The sequence below is a fragment of the Acartia tonsa genome, chromosome 8 (assembly GCF_053477335.1).
Source record: "Acartia tonsa isolate MP-2025a chromosome 8, ASM5347733v1, whole genome shotgun sequence".
Classification (NCBI taxonomy): Eukaryota; Metazoa; Arthropoda; class Copepoda; order Calanoida; family Acartiidae; genus Acartia; species Acartia tonsa.
Genome location: NC_137267.1, coordinates 8873571 through 8895532, shown reverse-complemented (window position 1 = coordinate 8895532; position 21962 = coordinate 8873571). Strand labels below are relative to the sequence as shown.

Genomic DNA, 21962 nt, shown 5'->3' with positions numbered 1-21962 from the left:
AATAGTGACCTAAATTGATGATAAATTTTTTGCCTGTGAATAAAGGGTGTTGAAAAAAAAACAATCGCTTCACTTTTTTCAATATTAACCTCATGGTTTTGGTCCAAAACTAATAAAAAATAATACAATTCATGCCTAATGAGAAAACAATATTAAATTTTTTAATCGCCTCAGCTTTCCAGAGTATTAGAGCTCGAAACCTAGTCCCTTGAGGAGAAATTTGCTCTACAAGGAAAGTATGTAAAGACATAAAGGCATGTAAAGTCCTTTCTATAGACACCTTAACCAGGTTTCTCACACAATCTCAGCCAATTTGGCATCAAAAAAAAAAATCTAAAATAGACAGAGCAGTCATGTCTCAAAGTTGGATATGTTTGTATTTTTTATGCCAAATTGGCAAGGATTGAATTAGAAATCTGGTTAAGGTGTCTATAGAAAGGTTTTTTCATGTCCCATCAAAAACTCTAAACATTATAGGGTCTATTTCCAAGATTTGAAGTACTTAAGAGGGTTCAAATTGTGAGCGATTGGTTTTTTTAAACACCCTTTATATCCACGTATTATATATCCATTGAAGAACTAAACCAAGAATAAGAGCCATTTATAACGTATGTACGGATTGGCTCTAAATATAGAAAATAGTTGCCTAAGAAAACTAAAACAAAGATGACAACATCTATAAAAGCAAAGCTCTGAAATGGTAGGACAAACTAATATTACTACTTGTAGAGTGTCAGAACTGAATGATCAGAATATTGTATAAAAGTCTACACAAAATCTTAAGTAAAATTGTTGAAAAACTGCTAAAATACAGGATAATGTTTAAGGGCGTACTTACATTTTATATGATGCTTCTTGATTTGATTATAGAGATGCTTCTCTTATAACACATTGTACTTTGTTGTCCTAGAAATCTAAAAATCGGATAATAATAACACGTAGAAATTTGATTTTAAAAAGGTTGAAAATCAACATGTTTTAAATGGACGTACGGACATTCTGGTAACGATTATAGAATTGCCACGCTTTCTAAATCGTAACTAACTACTACAGGAATCACCATGCAAAGTTTAAAACCGATAGGACAATTTTAACATGTCAGAATTAACGAAAAAAATCTGTCCCTTTGGACGGACGTACGGACAGACCCTAATTATATTTAGAAAAGCTTCGCTTTAAAAAATTCATAATTATATCTTTAATGAGATAAGAAATAATAAATACTACGCAAATAAGTTGATGATATAAACGTTTTTTTATTGTAAAATGATAAAGATTGAAGGTCCTCTAAAAGTGGGTTTGTTCGTAATTAACTAGCATTTTTTTATAAATTAGTAGTAAATATAAATTTAGAAAATATGATTCCTTTCCAACTCTTCTTTATTCTAAAGTAACTTTTAGACCAGGGTAGGTTTTAAGCTATCAAAGCAGTCCCGTTACCCTTATCCCATACTAATAACTTAATAACTATATTAGATCAAACCAGTAATGTCCTGACTTTTCAATAAAAAAATGAAATTAACACTTTATCATCGATCGGGATGTATGTTAATTTATTGTTCATTATCTTATCCCTAAGAGGGATTACTTTCACCCCTGAAGACTTTTGGCAAAGGCACTGGTTAAATTAACAGGAAAAATTATGTTAATCATAATTTCAATTAAACTTTTATTTAAAAGGTTTCGACTGTAAAAATCTTAATCTTTAAGGATTTGCATTAAAGCGAAGTTTTTATACTTAAAGGTACATTTCAGTACCGTCTCTTTAAAACCTTGCACTAGGATTCTTGTAATGATAAGGAATAATTTTTAAATCATTACCTTAATCATTTCCAACAAAAAAATTTAGTTTTTGTCTTGGATTGGTTATTCCACATAAAGTTAGCTACATTTTCAGATATATTAACATATTTTTGTTGAGACTTTTAAATGATATTAATTCTTCATATTATAACTAGCGGCTTCGCCCCTAGCCTCTAGGGGCTTTGCCCCAAGAGGTATAATTACATCTTTTATTACCTGGAGATCCCCCACTCCACCACTATTTTAAATAATTAAAAAAAAATTGCGGGCATCATCTGTATCATAAAAAAATGGCGGGCATCATATGTATCATAAAAAAATGAGGGGGAATTTTTTTATTTTTGGGAGGTTTGGGGTCGTCCCACCCCCCCAAGAAAATAGCCTAAAACCACCACAGGACCAGTAGGCATATTCCCTGAAGAGCAGAATCCAATCGGTTCAGTGGTTACCAAGATCTTAAGCTTCAGACGGACGGACGGACAGACAAACATCAAGCTACTTTGTATTATAGATTAAAGTTAGTTAGCCATGTATGTTGTCATACTCGTTTTATAAGTCAATTCTTCTTGTCTTGTTTTAGGCTTTTTTATTTCCAACACATCCATAGATGTTAGGGGCGCAACCATTAGTAATGTTATAGTAAGCTACCTTATTACCTCATGTTAATTGTTAACGCGATGGATTTCAATTAAATCACAAACTGTCATAAAAAATTCATTGTTTTTAAGAAAGGTATTTTAAAACTCTTAAAACAATAAATTTAACAAGGATGACAACATCCATAAAAAAAGCTCTGAATTCAATCAATAGAACAAGCAAACATGAACACTCGTAGAGTGTCAAAACTTACAGACATTCTGGTAAATGCTTTTAAAATCGTACCTAAGTTTGAAATCTATAGGAAAATTATAATAAGCTTAAATGAGAGACATCCGTTACGGACGTACAGGTCCTAGGTATAGAAAAGCTTGGCTTAAATTTTTTGACACTCAAGACCTTAATTTTCCCCTTCTTGGACTATTAAATTACTCATAAAACACTAAAATGAAGAGAAAATATGATAATTACTCCCCAAATTATGAAATATTTATTAAATTATTTGTGGCATATTATAATTACTATGCACGTACATAATTAGAATATATAGTATTTCAACGAAAAAAATATTTACCATGTGTTATGTGGTAGACGGCATCATACGGACAAGCCTTTCCTAGAGTTTACCACGCTCTGGGATTCCCGGCAAATGCAGATGTTAAAACTCCACCCATCAACTTTAGATATGCTATCAAAAGACGGTCATTTTGATAAGCGGTCACCCAACCCATTGTTAAGGAATACAATGGCCATACATGGGGAGGAGATTACCCCCCTCCCCCTTTCCGCAGCCGGACCTTCCCTTTTTTCTGCCATCACCTGCCTACCCCAAGGAGGCAGCCTTCCCTCCTACCTTTGCGCCTGTGGACACAGCCCCAGCTACCCCTCATAATCTATTATTATACTTCTATTTGCTATATAAACTTGTATATCTATTGTAATGAATCAGTTCAAAATATATCCTTTAACCAGTAACTCCTTGTAGTTATTTATTGGTAGAATCTTTAAGGCTAGGGGCTCGTTTGAATCGAACTCGCTCAGTAGGGTTGAACTGCTTCACCCCTACCACAATTTGGTGTCAGCGTGTTTCAATCGAGCCCTGCTAAAACTAGCCGATTCTACCTCTGGCCGAGGGATTGGACCCTTTTGCAAGTAAGGGGACAGTCAACTGACAACCTTAGAAGCACTCCTGGCCGAGAGATTGGACCCTTTTGCAAGTAAGGGGACAGTCAACCGACATCCAACAAGAATTCAAGAAGCCAACTGAACCGAGAAACGGCCTTTTTAGGCCACTTTTTTATCATTTTGAACGCACCACGTAGGTATTTTTACTTACTGCGGGTAAATTTTTGCCTGCTGATCACACCACACGGCACCCTTAGTGACCGTCCAAGCCGCTTTGCGGATTCATCCTACGCTTGCTGAACGCCTTATCGTCTAGGCCAGCAAAGGTAGGACCCACTAATGGGGCACTTCCGCAAATTTTGCGGGTTTGATAAGTGTCTGACAACCTGATTCTAGGGCTCAAAGGACCAAAGGTCTAGACACAACTGTAGCTGAAAGCCTCGTCCCCGAGCAGTTACACTAGCTGACACTCCTAAAAGCTTGGAGAATGCTAGCATAGTTGTAGTCGCCTCCTGCGAGTATCAACGGACTAAAGGTCCAGACGCAGCTGTAGCTGAAAGCCTCGTTCCCGAGCAGTTACACTAGCCGATACTCCTAAAAGCAGGGAGAATGCTAGCATAGTTGCAGTCGCCTCCTGCGAGAAACAACCTAGAGGGGAGTCTTGAATAGAAACGACCACATTTGCCGCAATGTTTTGCAATTACGCTTAGGAAGGAGCATATGAACGCATTGTTGGAAGTGTGGGGCACCCTCTGCGGGGTGTAACAACTGTGCTTAGGAAGGAGCATAAGTATTGCATCACAGAGGTGTCCATCATTTGCCACACTGTTGGGTAGTCACGATTGGGGTGATACCGCAGTGTTGGGAGTGTTGTCCACGTACTTTTCCGCAATTACTTGGGAATTGTACACCACTTAGTACAACATTTGCCACACCGCTGGGTAGCTGCGATAGGGGCACTGCCACAGTGATTGGAAGTGTTAGCCCATACGATTAGAGCGGGTTCTAACTTGGCCCGTGCAGCTGGGAACAAGCCCCAGGGCACGAGTTGGCCAGACCCATGAGACAAAGTGCTGCATAACTGGTCTTCCCCCCCCCCCGAGAATCTACAAGACCAGGCGAGCCTCCAGAGCTGCGGAGAGCAGCAAAATCTAACGGAAAACCGCGGAGAGCGGTGAAATCAGAGCTGCGGAGAGCGGCGAAATCTAACGGAGAATCATGTGTTAGACGGCTGAAACATGCCCACTGACTGGCTGAAACATGCCCACTGACTGGCTGAAGCCGGCCAAATAGCTGTGAACTGGCAACGTGTCGGCTGGGACAAGCCCCAGGACACCCAGGCCAAACCTACAAGATGGACAGCTGCGTAGCTGGTCTCCCTGAGAAGGCAATGTGTGAATGCGAAGCTCCAGCACACAAGTAAGGCCTACCACTGCGACGGATAGCAAAATTTGAACCCAAGGCGCTGCAGGACGGGACATTCCCTGCCGCCACCCCTCTGGATTTGAACCCACGGCGCTGCAGGACGGGACATTCCCTGCCGCCACCCCTCTGGATTCGAACCCACGGCGCTGCAGGACGGGACATTCCCTGCCGCCACCCCTCTGGATTCGAACCCAAGGCGCTGCAGGACGGGACATTCCCTGCCGCCACCACCCTGGATTCGAACCCGCGGCGCTGCAGGACGGGCCACCACTTCAAGAATCAGCTTCTAGAGCCCTGTGCCCCCACCATGGTAAGAGAGGGCATCATAGCCGCGGCCCGGCCGCCAAAGAAATTCCGCCCGACGCCAGCGGAATGCAAGAACCCCCTGTCTAGTGGCCAGGATTTACCCTTCCACATCAGGGTGCGGTTCCCCACTCACAACCCTGCCCAGCACGTGCAGGTCAACGCAATGATAGATCCCGGCAACCGTATGCCCGGGTCTGCAGTAATTTCCGAGTCCCTCATGCATGCAATGGGCGTGCAGAAGCTACTGATTCCAACACGTACGCGTATCATAACTGCCAATGAAAGGGGGCAGCCCCTACAGGTAATTGGCAAACTAAGCGAGCTCTATATGGCGGTGAGCCATTCGCTCATCCTCCATTTGTACCGCGTGACTGTGGTCAGGAATCTCTCGCGCCCACTGAGCTTAGGGGGGTTCTTTCTGTGTGAGTTTGGAACTAGGCTTTGTTTCGACATTCAGACCCCCTGCCTGTGGGTGCGTGGGGAGTTTATCCCCCTCCACGGTGCCCCAGTGGACCGTGAGACCGCCAAGAGAGAGTTAAGCTACGAGGGGCCCCCAGAGGCCGAACCGTCGAGTCGCGGCTAGCTAAATCCGGGACCAGGCCCGTCAAGTCGCGGCCTGATGCCCCTGGTGCCGCGCTCGGCCAGCGGAGTACAGCCACCCCTGGAACCAAACCTGTCGAGTCGCGGTCAGCCAAGTCCGGGACCAGGCCCGTCAAGTCGCGGCCTGAGGCCCCCTGTAACGCGCTCGGCCAGCAAAGTCTGGCTAACCCCAGGACCAAGCCTACCAAGCCGCGGCCGGTCTCTGCCCAGTCCGAGCCCGTCAAGTCGCGGCCGGACGCCCCTGGTGCCAGGCCCGTCAAGTCGCGGCCAGATGTTCCCGGTGCCAAGCCCGTCCAATTACGGTCGGCCACCCATGATGACACGGAACATGAACCGAGCCACAAGGAGCCGCTGCCGGGCCTGAACCCAGACTCATCCCATGCCGCGGAACCCACCGGGTGGACACGGCCCTCACCGCCAGCAAGAGAACCAACCTGTCGGCTGTGACCCTTCTACCTGTACCAGACACGGCCGCAGTAGAATCACCAACAGCCTTCCCGGAGACTGATTGCCTCCCAGAAGCCTCCCTGACCGTCAAGTCGCGGCCGGCTACGCACACCTTGAACGCCGTGTTCCCCTTGAACAGGCACGCGGCGCCGCCGTCCAAGCAAGTCAACCTACCGGCCTGCAGCCTCACGATGGTCTCCGTCCAGCTACTTGGCCGACACCTTCAGGCCGCAATCCGCTTGGCTGTCCCAGCACAGCAGTTTGGGGAGCACTACCTCCCACTGGATGCTGGCCTCCCTGTGGCTAAGAAGCTAGTCAAGCCTGATGTTCTGGGGGTTTCCACCAATCTACCCCAACGTCTACATGCCAGGGGAGAACCTGTAGGACTCCAGGCGGACCTGGAGCTGGACAAGACTGAAGTCTGGGAGACAGACCCCATGCTCAAGATGGGGGGACCAAGCGCACCAGAACAATGCCAGGACATCAATTACCCTTTTAACCCAGGAGGATGGAAGCTTCAGCCCGATACAGCCCAGGGCCGTAGGAAGAGGCCATCACCCGGAACTAGGAGTAAGGGGGAGCCAACCCCCCTGAGGAGAGTCCAGGCCCCCACAGGATCAAGGCCTGGGGAGGACCCCTACCACAAGCCTCAGGACTGCCTGCCGGGGAAGCTACCTGTAACATCAACCCCGTACGGTAGGGTTGCCCCTGGAGGCCCCGTTGCAACCATGTCCTTTCACTCGGACCTGCCACTACCTGGTCACCTGGCCCAGCTTATCGTCTGCCTTGGGCAAACGAGACGTCCCACCGTGCAGCAAGAAGTCAGGGATGGCCAGCTTGGGACCCTCAACCACCTGGCATCAATGACCACCGCCTGGCTGCCGGTCATCGTATTGTTAATGTTGAGTGGTTGTACCTGGCTCTTACCCCTACATCTCTCAATATTCTTACAAATGTTCACCCAGATTGGAAAGTCAGCGATTGAGTACAGCAGCGGGGGTATATGGCAGCGTAGGAGAGTCCAGGCATCCAGCCTGTTGCCATATCCGGCGCCAGCACAGAAACCCAGAAGATCCCCTGACCAAGGCTCAGGAGGTTCGAACCCATGCCAGAGAATTGGTTGCCTACAAGAGAGGTACCAGACCCCCAGGACGGGCCAGAGGCCACCAGAGGTTGAGCACCAGGCCAGCCCCAAGCAGCTGCCGGCCATTGCAGCATCTCAACCTGCCCTGACCCATGTCACCACCAAGGAGAGGAGAAGGGCAACAAACTTTGACGCCTCGGAGAGACCAGACCTACCGTACGAGCCAAGAGAAGAAGTGACCACCATTGCCCCCAGGAAACCAGCCAATGGGGCTCTGCCGGAAGTTGGAGACCCTGCTGGGACGCTGGGGCCCCAGCCAGATGAACCGAAGGAGACTTTAGCTGAAGCCACCACCCCCAGCTGTGGACTGGGTCAGAGGTGTAAGGGGATAGCAGAACACCACTCCCCAAGAGGCCTAGAGGCCCCTGTGAGACGACTGGCCACCTGCCTCTGCACAGACCCAGTAGCGACCAACCTGCCTGTTCCTGGGAAGGATTCACCAATTCTACCCTCAACTGCCAACGAGTGGTCACCTCTAGCCCGACACCCCTGTCCAAGGCCAGCCAAGAAGAACTTGCCAGCCAGGGGAGACCTTCCAAAACCTACACCTCCAGCTGAGGATGTGTGGGAACCAGGAATACCGACATCAGCCACCTCCAGCAAACTTGAAGAAGCCGCCTGGAGAGAGAGAGAAGATGCACACAGTAACGAGCTTTTGTCCTAGCCCAGAGGGAGACAGAGTGCCAGATCACCTCCTGGCTAGGGGAGAGAGCTCAGGATGCGATACCTTTAGTCCCCTCACAGCAGGGACTGGGGAGCTGTCTGCCCAGATATCGGCCAGACCCCCGCCGGACCTCCAGACCGGCGCTGATCCCCGACACAGAGAACTGGCCTACCCCTCCACTGAAGATCTAACTGCCAGTCTCCTACCTGCCCCTGTCAAAGACAACCCTAGGGGAGACAAGGTGGCCGCCGCCAAACTGCCACCACCACCTGCCAACGTTGTCCGAGACCCTGGAAGTTGGATACTCCTGGACCAGTCCAATGGTGGAACGGTTGCGGCAACCTTACCAGCTAGCAGTCAACCTGGAACCATGGACCAACTGCCCCTGTACCAACCAGCCGAAGTCACTGTCCTGTCACCGCCAGCTGTGGACAGGAGTCTGACCAGCAACCCTACAGAAGGAGGAGAGCAGTCGGGACCTGCGCCTGCGCCGCCAGCTGGCGCCATATGTAATCCCACGGACGAACTCGAGTTTGAGATACCTGAGGACCGGACCAACCACCCTGGAGGAGAAGAAGAGAACCTGACCAGCCAACCTGCAGAACTGGGAACAGTCCCTCTGGCGCTACCCACCGACGTGATATGGAACCCAGATGCAGACATGGAGCCTCTGCCAGCCAACAGCGAGTCCCCAGGACGAGAAGCAGCCACTGAGATGGAAGTTGCGGCTCCTGAGGACGACGCCAAAGCAATGTGCCACCTCCAGATGACAGCTATACCCACCGGGGTTTGAGCCAAGGCCCCCAGTAACCTGGACAAGGCGGGCGCACCCCTGGAGCTCTATGCGCCAACTTCCATCACGGTCCCCCCTCTAGGGGCCTCCAGAGTAAGCTTGGGCCTCTATATCAAACTGCCAGCTGAGACAGAAATAGTTCGCCATACGAGGCCTAACGTCCAGCGCCGAGGCTTGACTGTCACCAACCCTCAGCTACGAGCCAACCGGGAATTGACCCTGCGGATTACCAACCACAGCCAAACCGAGCAACAAGTTTCCCAAGGGGCTTGTGTGGCCCGAGCTGTCCTACACTGTGCTGTGCCCCAGGGAGAGTCTGCTGCCCACCATGGTTCAAGGCCTGATGTCCGGATGGTCCCACAGCCCTTGAAGGGGAGGTTGTGGTAGACGACATCATACGGACAAGCCTTTCCTAGAGTATACCACGCTCTGGGATTCCCGGCAAATGCAGATGTTAAAACTCCACCCATCAACTTTAGATATGCAATCAAAAGACGGTCATTTTGATAAGCGGTCACCCAACCCATTGTTAAGGAATACAATGGCCACCTGGGCATGGGGAGGAGATTACCCCCCTCCCCCTTTCCGCAGCCGGACCTTCCCTTTTCTCTGCCATCACCTGCCTACCCCAAGGAGGCAGCCTTCCCTCCTACCTTTGCGCCTGTGGACACAGCCCCAGCTCAAAGGAACCCCTCACCAGCTACCCCTCATAATCTATTATTATACTTCTATTTGCTATATAAACTTGTATATCTATTGTAATGAATCAGTTCAAAATATATCCTTTAATCAGTAACTCCTTGTAGTTATTTATTGGTAGAATCTTTAAGGCTAGGGGCTCGTTTGAATCGAACTCGCTCAGTAGGGTTGAACTGCTTCACCCCTACCACATATACAGTAAAAGATCGTATTACAGACAACTTTCCGCGGAAATTAGAATTAAAATTAAAAGTTTTTTAACCAAAGTAGTCGAAAGCCAGTGATAATAAAACTGGTTCTACTTTTAAGATTTTTATTTAATCTTCATGGAAAATTGTTTGCAATTTGATGTTATACATCATATTTCAGATTGGCGAATGGCCAGTTCAAATCCAGCGGATATTAGTCGGTTTTGAAGCCAAACCGGAAAAGCTTTACTAATGAATAAAGAAATCTAAACGTATCTAACCTAATACAATTATGTATATTTCTATTGGCTTCAAAGTCGATCAATATCCCGTGGATTAGAACCGGTTCTGAACCATACTGAAAAATCATGTATTGTATACTAGACAGTTATAAAACCTAATTTCCACAATAAACAAATACAAATACTATTTTTAAAATTTATTGTTAAAATTCTATAAAATTTTTGATAAAATAAAATAGTATAATAATTACTACCCATAAAACAAGAAGTTAGGTTTAATATCCCTTGCTTATAGGGCTGGGGCTAGATCCATGTACAGCTGGTCCATAACCAATATTCTGGTAGACATAACTAGGATAATAATTTCCACTCATCAGATATCCTCCATAGGGAGAATTAGGAGCATTCCATTGTCCTCCATAACCTCCATACACAGAGGAGCTGTAACCTCCATAGGCTGGAGCAGTGTATTCATTACCTCCATAAGCGGAAGAGGTATAGCCACCATAAGAGGCAGGAGCAGTGTATCCATATCCTCCATTTGCGGGTGCTCCATAGACACCACCATAGCCTCCATCAACAGGAGATCCGTATACAGATGTTCCATAGGAGGAGGTGATCAGAGGGTTGTGAGCATAAGAGTAGACAGGGCCAGAGGCAGCAGTGTAGGTTGGAGCAGCTGTGTAGGCGGGGGCAGCAGTGTAGGTTGGGGCAGCTGTGTAGGCGGAGGCAGTAGTGTAGGTTGGGGCAGCTGTGTAGGCGGAGGCAGTAGTGTAGGTTGGGGCAGATGTGTAGGTGGGGGCCGCAGTATAGGTTGGGGCAGCTGTGTAGGCGGGGGCCGCAGTGTAGGCGGAGGCAGCTGTGTAGCCGGGGACAGCTGTGTAGCCGGGGGCCGCAGTGTAGGCGGGGGCTGCAGTGTAGGTTGGGGCAGCAGTGTAGGCGGGGACAGCTTGGTAGGCGGAAGCAGCATGGCTGTACACGGGGGTAGGAGTAGGGGCAGAGTAATCATCAGTACTACGTCTGTAACGCCTAAGAATATCATAAAATTAAAAAATACCACCCAGGGAAGATTTCAAGTTCATTAATGTACATTTAGATACATTAAAGGAAGCCTGCAAGAAATACCACGCTTTAACTGCTGAAAGACTGCCACAAGTAGACCCAATACCCCAAATTTGAAGCCTTCAGCTTCTATAACAAAAAAGTTCTAGGCATTTAAAATGACATTTTACGTACAATGAAAATTTTGAAAGAATTGCAGTGCTAATGTTAGAAATTTTGAAATTAAACTACATGGCCTAGAAACAAAATTATAAGCTTATTTTTGTCATAAATTTAGGCAACCAGTAACCAATTATATTTTTACAATAAAAATAACCATTTTTATAGGCAAAATCATTAAAAAAAATAAGTTTTACTTGCGTTGTACCAAGTGTACTGTAGCCAATCAGAAGGCTGAATCAGCTAAACAACCAATCACAGCTGAGCTTGTCTTAGTTTCCCCCTTTGTTTCCGTTTGATTTTCGTTTAAAAATGCAATTTAAATCGAATTTTTTTCATGGATTTTGACTATGAGATGTGGTGTTTTTATTGTAAAAATGTAATCAGTTACCGGCAATCTAAGTTTCTGACAAAGATAAAGTCATAATTTTGTGTCTAGGCGACGTAATTTAATATTGTTTTTTCTTTTATAAGCATTGTAAATCTTTCAAAATTTTCATTGCACATAAAATGCTATTTTGAAATGCCTAGAACTTTTTTGTTATTGAAGCTTAAGGCTTTAAATTTGGGGTATTGGGTCTACTTGTGGCAGTCTTTTAGCAGTTAAAGCGTGGTATTTCTTGCAGGCGTCCTTTAATTTATTGTCCATTGTCCCATCCCATAAAAAACAACAAATATTACTCTCAAAAAAGCAAGATTAGTTATTTTTGAGAACCGGTTCCTATCCATCGGATTCGAATGAATACGAAAAAAATAATTACTTGAGAGTAATGCCAAAGTAGATTAAATTTGCTGCAGGGTAACTAGTTCTACAAGATTTTAAAAAACCAGGAAAAAAAGATTTAATAATGCTCAGAGAAATACAATTTACAAATAGGAAACAAGGATCTGAAGTCTGAAGTCTTATATATAATCCTTATACTAAAGTAACAGGATGTCTGTGTGTTTGTTTGTCTGTGTGTTTGTGTGTTTGTACCGAAGGATCTCGCTTACCTTTGAACCGATCGGGTTCTCCTTAACAGGGTAGCTTCTCATAAGTCCCAGGAAGGTTTATAACTATTTTGGGGGAGGGTACCACCACCCTATCAGGAGAAATCGCCCCTAGAAAAAAATTACCCCTCCCGAAAAAGTAACTCCAACGAAACATAAACCAATTATTTCTGTAATTAGATATTTTAAATAAAAAAAAAACATTCAAAGTGCCACTAGAGGCCTCTAGGGGCGTAGCCGCTAGTTATTAAATAAAATATTACCTACTGCTGTATCCCTTTCCATAACCATCCCCATGTCCATAGCCGCTATAGCGGTTTCCATAGCTGTTACCATAGCCGCCATAGCTGCTATCTCCATTACCATAGTCTCCATAAGAGGAGGTGCTCAGAGGGATGCCATAGCCTCCGTAACCTCCATTGCCGCCATATCCACCATAACCGCCATATCCACCATAACCGCCATAGCTAGGGGAATAGCTGCTATAACCACCGCCATATCCATCTCCATAACCACCATAGCTGTAGTAATTTGCCTAAAAAGATGAACATATTTAATGTATCAAATATCTTTACAAACTATGACACAATTTAATTGCACCAATTTTTGATATAAATGTTAATAAAGTAAAACTAGATCGAAGAACAATATGATTTATAAAGTAGATGAGCATTGGTCAGCAAAATTACCACCAAAAATAAGCCTTATATATGAAATAGTAAAGAGAAAAGTGATTTCCTACAGATAGAGGTCATTGGACAGACTTGAGGACCAATTTTAATGTAGAATAGATCCTCATCGATCAGAGAGATCTTTACCTTAAAAAATATGCCGTCTATATATGTAGAATAGCAGTAGAGTAATCAAATTTTTCAAATATAAATCAAAAGACCGTTAGTGTATTAACATACTTACGGGCAAAGTTAGATATAGAGCAGCTGCTTAACAATTAGGATAATATTTTGCCGAAAAAAAACAACAGTCTATTCAAAACAGCAGCAGAGTAGATCAAAGTTTTTTTCAGTATAAATAAAATAAAACCCAGAGATGGGTTTTTGAAAGATGAATGCCGCGTTTCTTGATTGATTGATTGACTAGACAGAGTATACAACTATTTATTTAATTATTTCGCTTTTGTTGGTACAGCCTTCATAAAAGAAAAAACAAATAATCTTCAATCCATTTTTGCTGTATATTAATTAATGCATCTTTTTAGAGCTGTATTAGACATTATACAAATGGCTGAAATAATAATTTTAAAATTTTGAATTCTTAAGTTGTATTCTCTGTATAACGATATCGTCTTCGTTCAATCAATCAATGTCTAAAAAATGTCGAAAAAACGCGGCATTCTTTTTTAAGAACCCATCTCAGAGCATTTCTGATATACTGACGGGTCATGGAAATTATATACTAGATGCTCTTAGGTATAGGGAATATTTTAAAAAATAAACGGAAAATTCGTTTTCCTCATATTGCACCGTGTTCCAGAAAAGCCAAAAAATGACAAAAAATCATAGAGAGTGTATATTTAAAAATTTAGATGAAATTTTATCTAAATAGCAATAAGTATCCATATATCTTTCAATATAATAGCGAAATTTTAAATATCCCCGTCCTGGCTGGCACAGGATGCCAGCAAACCTGGCAGGGTCATACAGGTAAAGAGCAAAAATATTTTGTTTGCCTTAAATTAAGCATTTTAAGTTACCAGATACTAAAATATCCTATACTAGTACATACGAATATGAAATTTAAGTGTTTAAGTCTATTTCAGGGTCCAGGTATGATCCTGCAGGTCCTGTTCCCTCAGAAATCTTTAAACAAATCTTGAGACGGCAATTTTTGACATATAGACTTCAAATTTTAAACATAAGCTTTTGTAACAAGTATGTATGACCTACTGAAATTATATGAAAATCTGCCGCCGTTTTCCCGCCGATCGCCGCCGCCGAAATTTATATTTTGAGATTTCTAATCTAAAGTCCTATTTCTTATTTATTTTCTGTGTGTATAAGTAGGGAGGGAGGGGACAATGGGCTGTTTATTATAATAGTCCCCAAATTCACAAAATAGCGTTTTCTTATTTGTAGGCATAACAATTTGTGGGACTTTTATTGAATTTTGAGTTGGTTTATTAGTTGAGTGTTCAAACGTTTCAATCACTAATTGTAATTTATAGAAGGGGCAATTTTGTGTATTAGCATTGGGAATGTACATTAATTTCTCGGCCATTGTCTAATCCCTATAAATCTCTGATATGTAAGACTTTCATTTTATTTTTAATTTACTTGAAAGAAGCATTTTCTATCTTAAACAATACAAATTCTACTTGTCTTTTTTTAATAAGTATGAAAGCACCTTTGGAAAAAGGTTGCTTAATATAAGTGTGAAGGGAGTAAATAATGCTAACGAATTAAATAAGAATATATATTTGAACTAGGAAACCACATAAAATTTTTTAAACTTCTAGCTTTAATGGGTTCAGATGTGGATATAAGTGGGGCGTTCCCCCCCCCCCTCCCCCCCCCCCCCTCCAATAAAAAGGTAAAATGGTTCAGGTAAAAGCCTAGACATTTAGAAATAATCTTTTTAAAAAACTTTTCTTTACTTTTAGTTTAATTGAATATGTGTTGGAAATAAGTAGAAAAATAAATTACTTTTATATCTTAAAAAATTGTTATTTTTTGATAGACCCAGTATCTTTGGGGCCTATAAAAACAAACTTCGCATACATTCGCATACACAGGGTAAAGTTCTCTGATATTATACATACATCTAATATTACCATGTAAGAGGATTTGCTTGCGCTCTTTTGCGCTTAAGAGATCTGGAACCAAACGTAAAATTTTCATTAAAAGAAAATTGTCTATTTTACAGAAATCGAGTATGCTAAGAAAACCATCTACAATTACAACAAAAAATGGAGATTTGACTTCTTTTAAAGGCTAAACGTATAAATTATTACATACTGATTCCAAAAATATATAATACTTAAAAATAGCTTCAAAATAAAGGGTCCACGCTGATTTGAAATGTAGTTTAGTTGACCTTAAAAATAGTTGTTTACAATGATGAAAAGGAACTTAATTCATACCTCTGGTATAATTACACATAAAATTCTTATTTTTCATAGTAAAGAGCTAATTCTTTCGGCTTTATTTCCAAAAACTTGTGTATATTACTAAACAATTGTTTAAAAGTGTATTTTCCAAAATGTTAAATACGATTTTTTGTCACTCGCTGGAACATAGTGTATTGTTTCAAACAGACGGCACAGGCAGTAATGCAGATAATTTGAATTATTGAGTAGCCTCGCTTCTAAAAATTTATATAGACTTTATAAAACAGAATAATCATTACTAAAACAATTAGATCATTAAACCTGAAGAATAAATATTAATTTTAATGCACAATAAGATCACCTGAACAGCAACAGCTAAAAGAAGAACAGAAAGCCCAAGCTTCAACATGCTGATGATAAGGATAGTAAAATAAGACTATACCCTTTCATCTCAGTCATCTCTTTTTAAAGGAAAATCTTACTGAATATACATAATGTACATAATTACTGTACATAACAAGTGGCGGCCACAGAGATTTGCTAGGAGGTTGCACGTAGCACACTACAATTTTTTGAAATATATCATGCGATTTTTTACACTCCCTTAAACCAAGATCGAGAGAAATGTAGGGGGGGGGGGAGGGGGTGTATTACAGACAAAACGAGGGGTGTTATATAATCGTCAAGGGGTGTAAGTGTTAGAGGTCAGGCATAAAAACAGATTTAAACAAGGATGACAACATCCATAAAAGCGAAGCTCTGAAATGGAAGGACAAACGAACATTAACACTTGTAGATTGTCAGAACTGAATTAGCAGAATATTAATGCATCAGTACAAACAATATTTTAAGAAAATTTGTTGCAAAACTGCATAAATAGATGATACTGTTTAAGGACATACTTACATTTTTGGGACTTGTTTATAGAGATGCTTTGCTTAAAACATTGTACCTTGTTGTAATAGGAATCAGTTTTCAAAAAAATCAGAAGAATCGGATAATTTTAACATACAAAAAATTGTTGTCAAAAAAGTTAAAAATCGACATGTTTAAAATGGACGTACGGACATTCTGGTATTGTTTATAGAGTTGCTACGCTTTCTTAATTGTACCTAACTACTATAGGAATCATCATGCAAAGTGATGGAATTGATAGGATAATTCTAACCTGTTTAAATTAACGAAAAGAGCTAACTTTCTTTCTTTAGCCCAGATCCTTCTAAACTCGATCATCAACATCTGTTGCCAATTCCAAGAATCTGGCAACTTTCACCGGGTTTTTCCATAGATCCTTCGTGTTGAGGTTAGTGGGTTTTTGTCGACAGTTGAAGAGATGTTGGGTTGTGTGTGAACTGTCACAGTTGGGACATTTATCCACTAAGGAACCAGTCTTATCTATACGGGCCTTGTAGCTGTTCAGATAAGAACTGTATCCAGACCTCAATTGTGCCAGGGTTGATCTGGTGACTCTGGGAAGACTTTGTTCAGTCTTGCTAATCTCTGGCGGGCGGGTGTTTAATACCTTGTTGCGGGTATTGTTGATAACATCTTTCACAGTATTTGTGTGGATTGTTTTCAACTTTGCCTTGTAGTCATCATCAGACAGGTTAGGACGAGAAATGTTCTTGATTTCCCTGCCAAATTGAGACTTTAAGGACTTTTTCATCTGTCTGCCAGGTGGTGGTGAATTTAGGTCCACTCTATTAGGATGTCCAGGTTTTTGAGTGGCTAGCAGGAATTGTTTACTCAACATTTCACAGTGGGGACGTGCCTGTAAAACTTTGGTCTCTGAGTGAAGATGATCAGTGTCAGACATAGTATGACAGCCAGTAGCTACTCTAAGAGCAGTGTTCTGGGCTGTCTGGAGGTCGTCCCAGGAGGTTTTACTTAGAGCAGGTGTCCAGATCGGGCAACAGTAGTTGAGTAGAGATTGACCTGTTGCCTTGTATGTGTTCACAATGACCTCCTTTTCCTTACCCCAAGATGTTCCAGCCAGAGCTTTGAGGATGTTGTTCCTAGACTGGATGTTGGATTTTAATATCTTGGTGTGTTCTCGAAAGGAGAGGAGACCATCGAATGTGACCCCAAGGATTTTGGGCTTCTTCACAGTTGGAACTTTCTCACCAGCAATTTCAATCCCTAGTTCCATGTTTACTTCATTTGAAAATGTTGTAAACAGGGTGGCCGAGGATTTAGCTGGGGAAATGAACAAATTGCGGCTCTTGAACCAGGTGTCCAAGACATCAAGGTATGAGTTTAAGTCCTTGACGATTGGTTCAACAACCGGGCCAGAGTTGAGGATGTTGCTGTCGTCAGCATAGGTAACTAATTTGATGTTACCTGGAGGCTGAGGCATTGAGGCCATATACAGGTTGAACAGGACTGGGGACAGGACGCCGCCTTGTGGGACACCCTGTTTCATCTTTCTATATTTGCATTTAGAGTTCCTAAATACAACATAGGTCTGCCTGCCCCTAAGGTAGGCACAAAGAAACCTCTTGATGAAATCGTTGAGATGGAGATTATTGATATCATCTAGGAGGAGCTGGTGATCAACTGTATCAAATGCCCTAGACAGGTCTATGGCAACTGAAACAGTCCTGTGAGAGGGTTTCTTTCTGTTCAAACCTTTGTGTACATGATCAATTATGGAGAAAAGAGCTGTACACGTTGATCTACCTTTCCTGAAACCGTGTTGATGGTCAGCAAGTTGGACTGCCTCCGTTAGGAATGGGAGGAGAAGAGCTTCGAGAGTCTTGATGGCAGGTGACAGTAATGATACTGGTCTGTAGCTCGGTCCGAGGTTGGATTGCTTGCCTGGTTTCAGTAAAGGTATAATCTTGGCCGTCTTCCAAATGCTGGGGATGATGGAGTCTTTCATACATTTGTTGAAAATCTCGGTGAGGTATTTGATGGCGTTGGGTCCGAGATGTTTGAGCATGATAGGTGAAAGATCATCCGGGCCAAGAGCCTTGGAGTTCTTGGCCTTCTTTATTGCTGCTAAGGTTTGCTCTGGCGTGAAGATAATCAGTTGGTGTTTTGATTTTTTCTTCAGAGATCTTAAGGTGCGCCGTAGAGCCTGGTCAGGTTTCTTCCTGGCCTCGGGTGTGTACTGCCTGTTGAACTGGTCGGCGATTTTCTTAGCGTGTGAATAAGTTTTGTTGTTAAAGCTAATACCTTGGTTGTTGGGTTGTTGAGGTTGGTTTCCAAGTCTCTTTATGGTAGACCAGAGTTTCTTGGAACCAGGCTGACATGTAGAGAGGTGTTCTTCCCATTTCTTTTTGCGATGTTCATTGATTGACTTATTGATTTGTTTATTTAAATCAGGCAATCTGTTGTCAGCAGGATTAGCATTTCTTATTTCATCACGTTCGTTTATAAGTCTTGCAGCTTCTGTAGGAAGAGCGTTGTAGGTCTGAGGAATTCTGCCAGCTGGGATAAATTTTCTGGATGCACGTTGAAGGGTTTTGCGGAAAAATTTTTCTGATTGATGGACATTTCTGACTTGCCTAGCTTTAGCAAAAATATTTTCTGTATAGGAGGTAAATTTTGGCCAGTCAGCTTTGGAGAAATTAATGTAGGTTTGATGTTTAGTGTTGGATTTTGTTAATTCATCTGTAAGACTTATAGTGATAGGCAGGTGGTCTGAGCTCAATTTATTTTCGACCTTCCAGTTTGTGACAGGTATGAGGTTAGATGAGGCTATGCTCAGGTCAGGAGCTGTGGAGGCTGTGCTGGTGACTCTGGTTGGCATATCAAGATTGATTATGGCACAGTCTTGATTTGCTACAGCATCTGCTAGCTCTTCACCTCTGGTATCATTAGTAGCCTCAGAATGCCAAAGAATGTTATGAGCATTCATGTCTCCTATTATATAATAGGAGTCGCCTAGGCCACTAAAGAGTTCGTTGAGGGGTGGGGTATAACCCCTTGTACAGCTACTCTGAGGGGGTATGTAAACATTTCTGATGTAAAGTGGTGAGTTTTTGCTGGGGATGGAGATTGTCAGGGTTTCCATGTGTGGATCCTGTGACAGTCTGGCAGGTGTTTTCTCCAGGTTGAAACTAACTTTCTGATGGATGAGAAAAGCTAGTCCACCTCCTTTATCTTTCCCGCGGTCTTGTCTCACTAGTGTGTAGTTGGGTGTTTTCCTTTCTTTAGATAGTTTTGTGAGCTTAGTCTCTTGTATTGCAGCGATGAGGATCTTGCTCTCCTCCATGTGATGAAGGAGTTCATCGAGTTTACTCTGGATGCCATTTATGTTCCATTGCAATATATTTGTATTATAACCTCTGTTGGGCAGCAAGTTGGGATTAGGGCGTGGGTTAGAAGGGGAAGGGGGAGGGGGTGGGGGGGGATTTTGTTTACGTTTGGGCTTAGGGGGGGGTTTGTTGAAAATTTTTGGGGGAGTGTTTTTAGGGGGTGAAGATTTTGGGGGGGATGAAAATTTTGGGGGGGAGGGTTTGGGTGGTGATGGGTTGAGCCTTGTGCAGCATGGTCCAGTCCAGGATTTTAGTTTTCTCCTTTCATTTGATGATTTGAAGCCGGAGCATTTGACGTGGAGCCATTTAAGACATTTGGAGCATTCAACTGATACTGGTGACAATTGTTTGTGGCAAAGCGCGCAGAACCAGATGGGACCCGGGTTCTGTTCTATACCAGCTCTGATTAGTAGGAGCCGAATAAGACATGCTGGTGTTGTCCTATTCTTTGTCGACCAAATTAAAAACACATTTCAGCTGAGGGATTTTCCTCATTGTCGGATTTAATGAAAAACCGGTTTTGATGTTGATGATCTCTCTTGAAGGGTGGGAGATTGTAGGCGTTGGTTCTTGGCTCTGCTGCTGCTGCTGATGGTGTTGCTGCTGTAGTAGAGGTGGATGCACGGCGTAGACATGACCAACATAGCATCCAAAAAAAAGAGCTAACTCTCTGTGACGGACGTACGGACGGACCGACCCTAATTATAGAAAAGCTTCGCTTTTAAAAATTATAAATGTAAAATAAACATAATGGATTGAAATTTTTTTTTACACCCCCCTAATTTTAATTTAGGAGGTTAGACCCCTAAGGTTATGTCTAAACCCTCTTAATTTTACCTGTGAAGGGGGGGATACATAACCCCCTTCTACACGCTTCTGGTATATTATAAAATATATACAGTTCATACATACATAAAATATAATTTCTAAAAACATGTAATTGCTAATAATTACTTAACAAATACAGAATAATAAGCTATAGAATTAAGCTGTTATTCCGTACTAAGAACTATTATAGAAAACATTTTTTATTTTAAAATTTTATTCCATTAAAAATGAAAATGACAAATTTAAAGTCTAAAATATAAAATGTAATTTTTAAGAAAATATTTTTTTTTAATTGGTATTATAATCTCATTAAATTTAATAATTTAGTCGATGTTTCTTAGTTGGTTATTATTTGAATTGGGTGGAGTCTAAAAGGGTCCTGAATGTCCTGCTTGTACTGTCAGATATCTTGAATTTTTACGTGTTCCTTTTTTGACGACTTTTTATACACTTTTGTACTATGAGAGGTGTACTTGGAATTTATAGTTGGGTGGGGAACACGAATATAATAATAGTGTGTTAACACTTTATGGACGAAATGGGCAAACTTTCTATTAAAAAGTTATGAGCTATTTTTTAAAGAAAATTTAATAATAATGGGAATAAGATATTTAAGAATATCGCATTAATATTGAAAGAGGACAATGAATAGAAAAATTAATATCATTATGAATCTTTTGAAGCGAAGCTTTTCTAAAATTATGGTTACTTTGTCCGCCCTAAGCCCGCAGCGCTCGGCTCCCTAGTCTGCCTAGCCGCAGCGCTAAGCCCTCTTGCCTGCCTAGCCGCAGCACTCTGCCCCCTTGCCTGCCTAGCCGCAGCGCTCGGCCCCCTTGCCTGCCTAGCTAGAAAAAAACGCCGATAATTAATTTAGGCAGGCTAGAATTACCCTATGAATTTCAAAATTTGTATTATCATTCTTAATCTTAATACATCATTTATAGGTCGTAGCAACTCTAAAAAACTCTATATAATCTTTAACAAATGTCTGTATGTCACTTTCAAACATGATTTTTAAAACGTTGATTTTTAGGACGTTTAGGAACAATGTAATAATTAATGCAAATTGATAATCAAGTATAAAAATGTTTTTAAAAAGTTTCAGCCTTTTATTTTTTATAGGAGCCGAGAAAATCACGTTTTCCTTAAACTAATACATACAGACAGACGGACATAAGGACAGACGGACATTTGAGTAGCTTCGCTACTAATAATCAAGTATAAGAATGTTGACAAGAAGTTTCAGCCTTTTATCTTTTATAGGAGCCGAGAAAATCATGTTTCCCCCAAACTAAGACATACGGACAGATGGACAGACGGACATTTCAAATTATAGAGTAGCATCGCTACTAAAAATGTTAATTCACAATTAACAAAGATGACAACATCCGTTATTAGCGAAGCACAGATGTATCCTATTGAATAAAGTAGTAAGCTTTTTTGTCTGTAGCTTCTTATTATTCCAGGGAAGGTTTTAACTATTTTAACTATTTAAAACAATAACTCTTATAGAGTTTCAGAAGCAGAACATTAATTTTTAAGTCTAAACAAAATTATACATAAA

General features: G+C 42.2%; 1 protein-coding gene across 1 annotated transcript; it reads right to left on the bottom strand.

The window, feature by feature from the left end:
• Positions 1-10215: 10215 nt before the first annotated feature.
• LOC145325934 (uncharacterized) lies at positions 10216-15827 on the bottom strand. The gene is made up of 3 exons (XM_080168955.1): positions 15670-15827; positions 12508-12779; positions 10216-11062 (listed from the first exon to the last, which is right to left on the bottom strand). Exons 1-3 carry the CDS (start codon positions 15715-15717, stop codon positions 10309-10311), a joined length of 1074 nt encoding a protein of 357 aa, XP_080025081.1. The 5' UTR covers positions 15718-15827; the 3' UTR covers positions 10216-10308.
• Positions 15828-21962: the final 6135 nt, after the last annotated feature.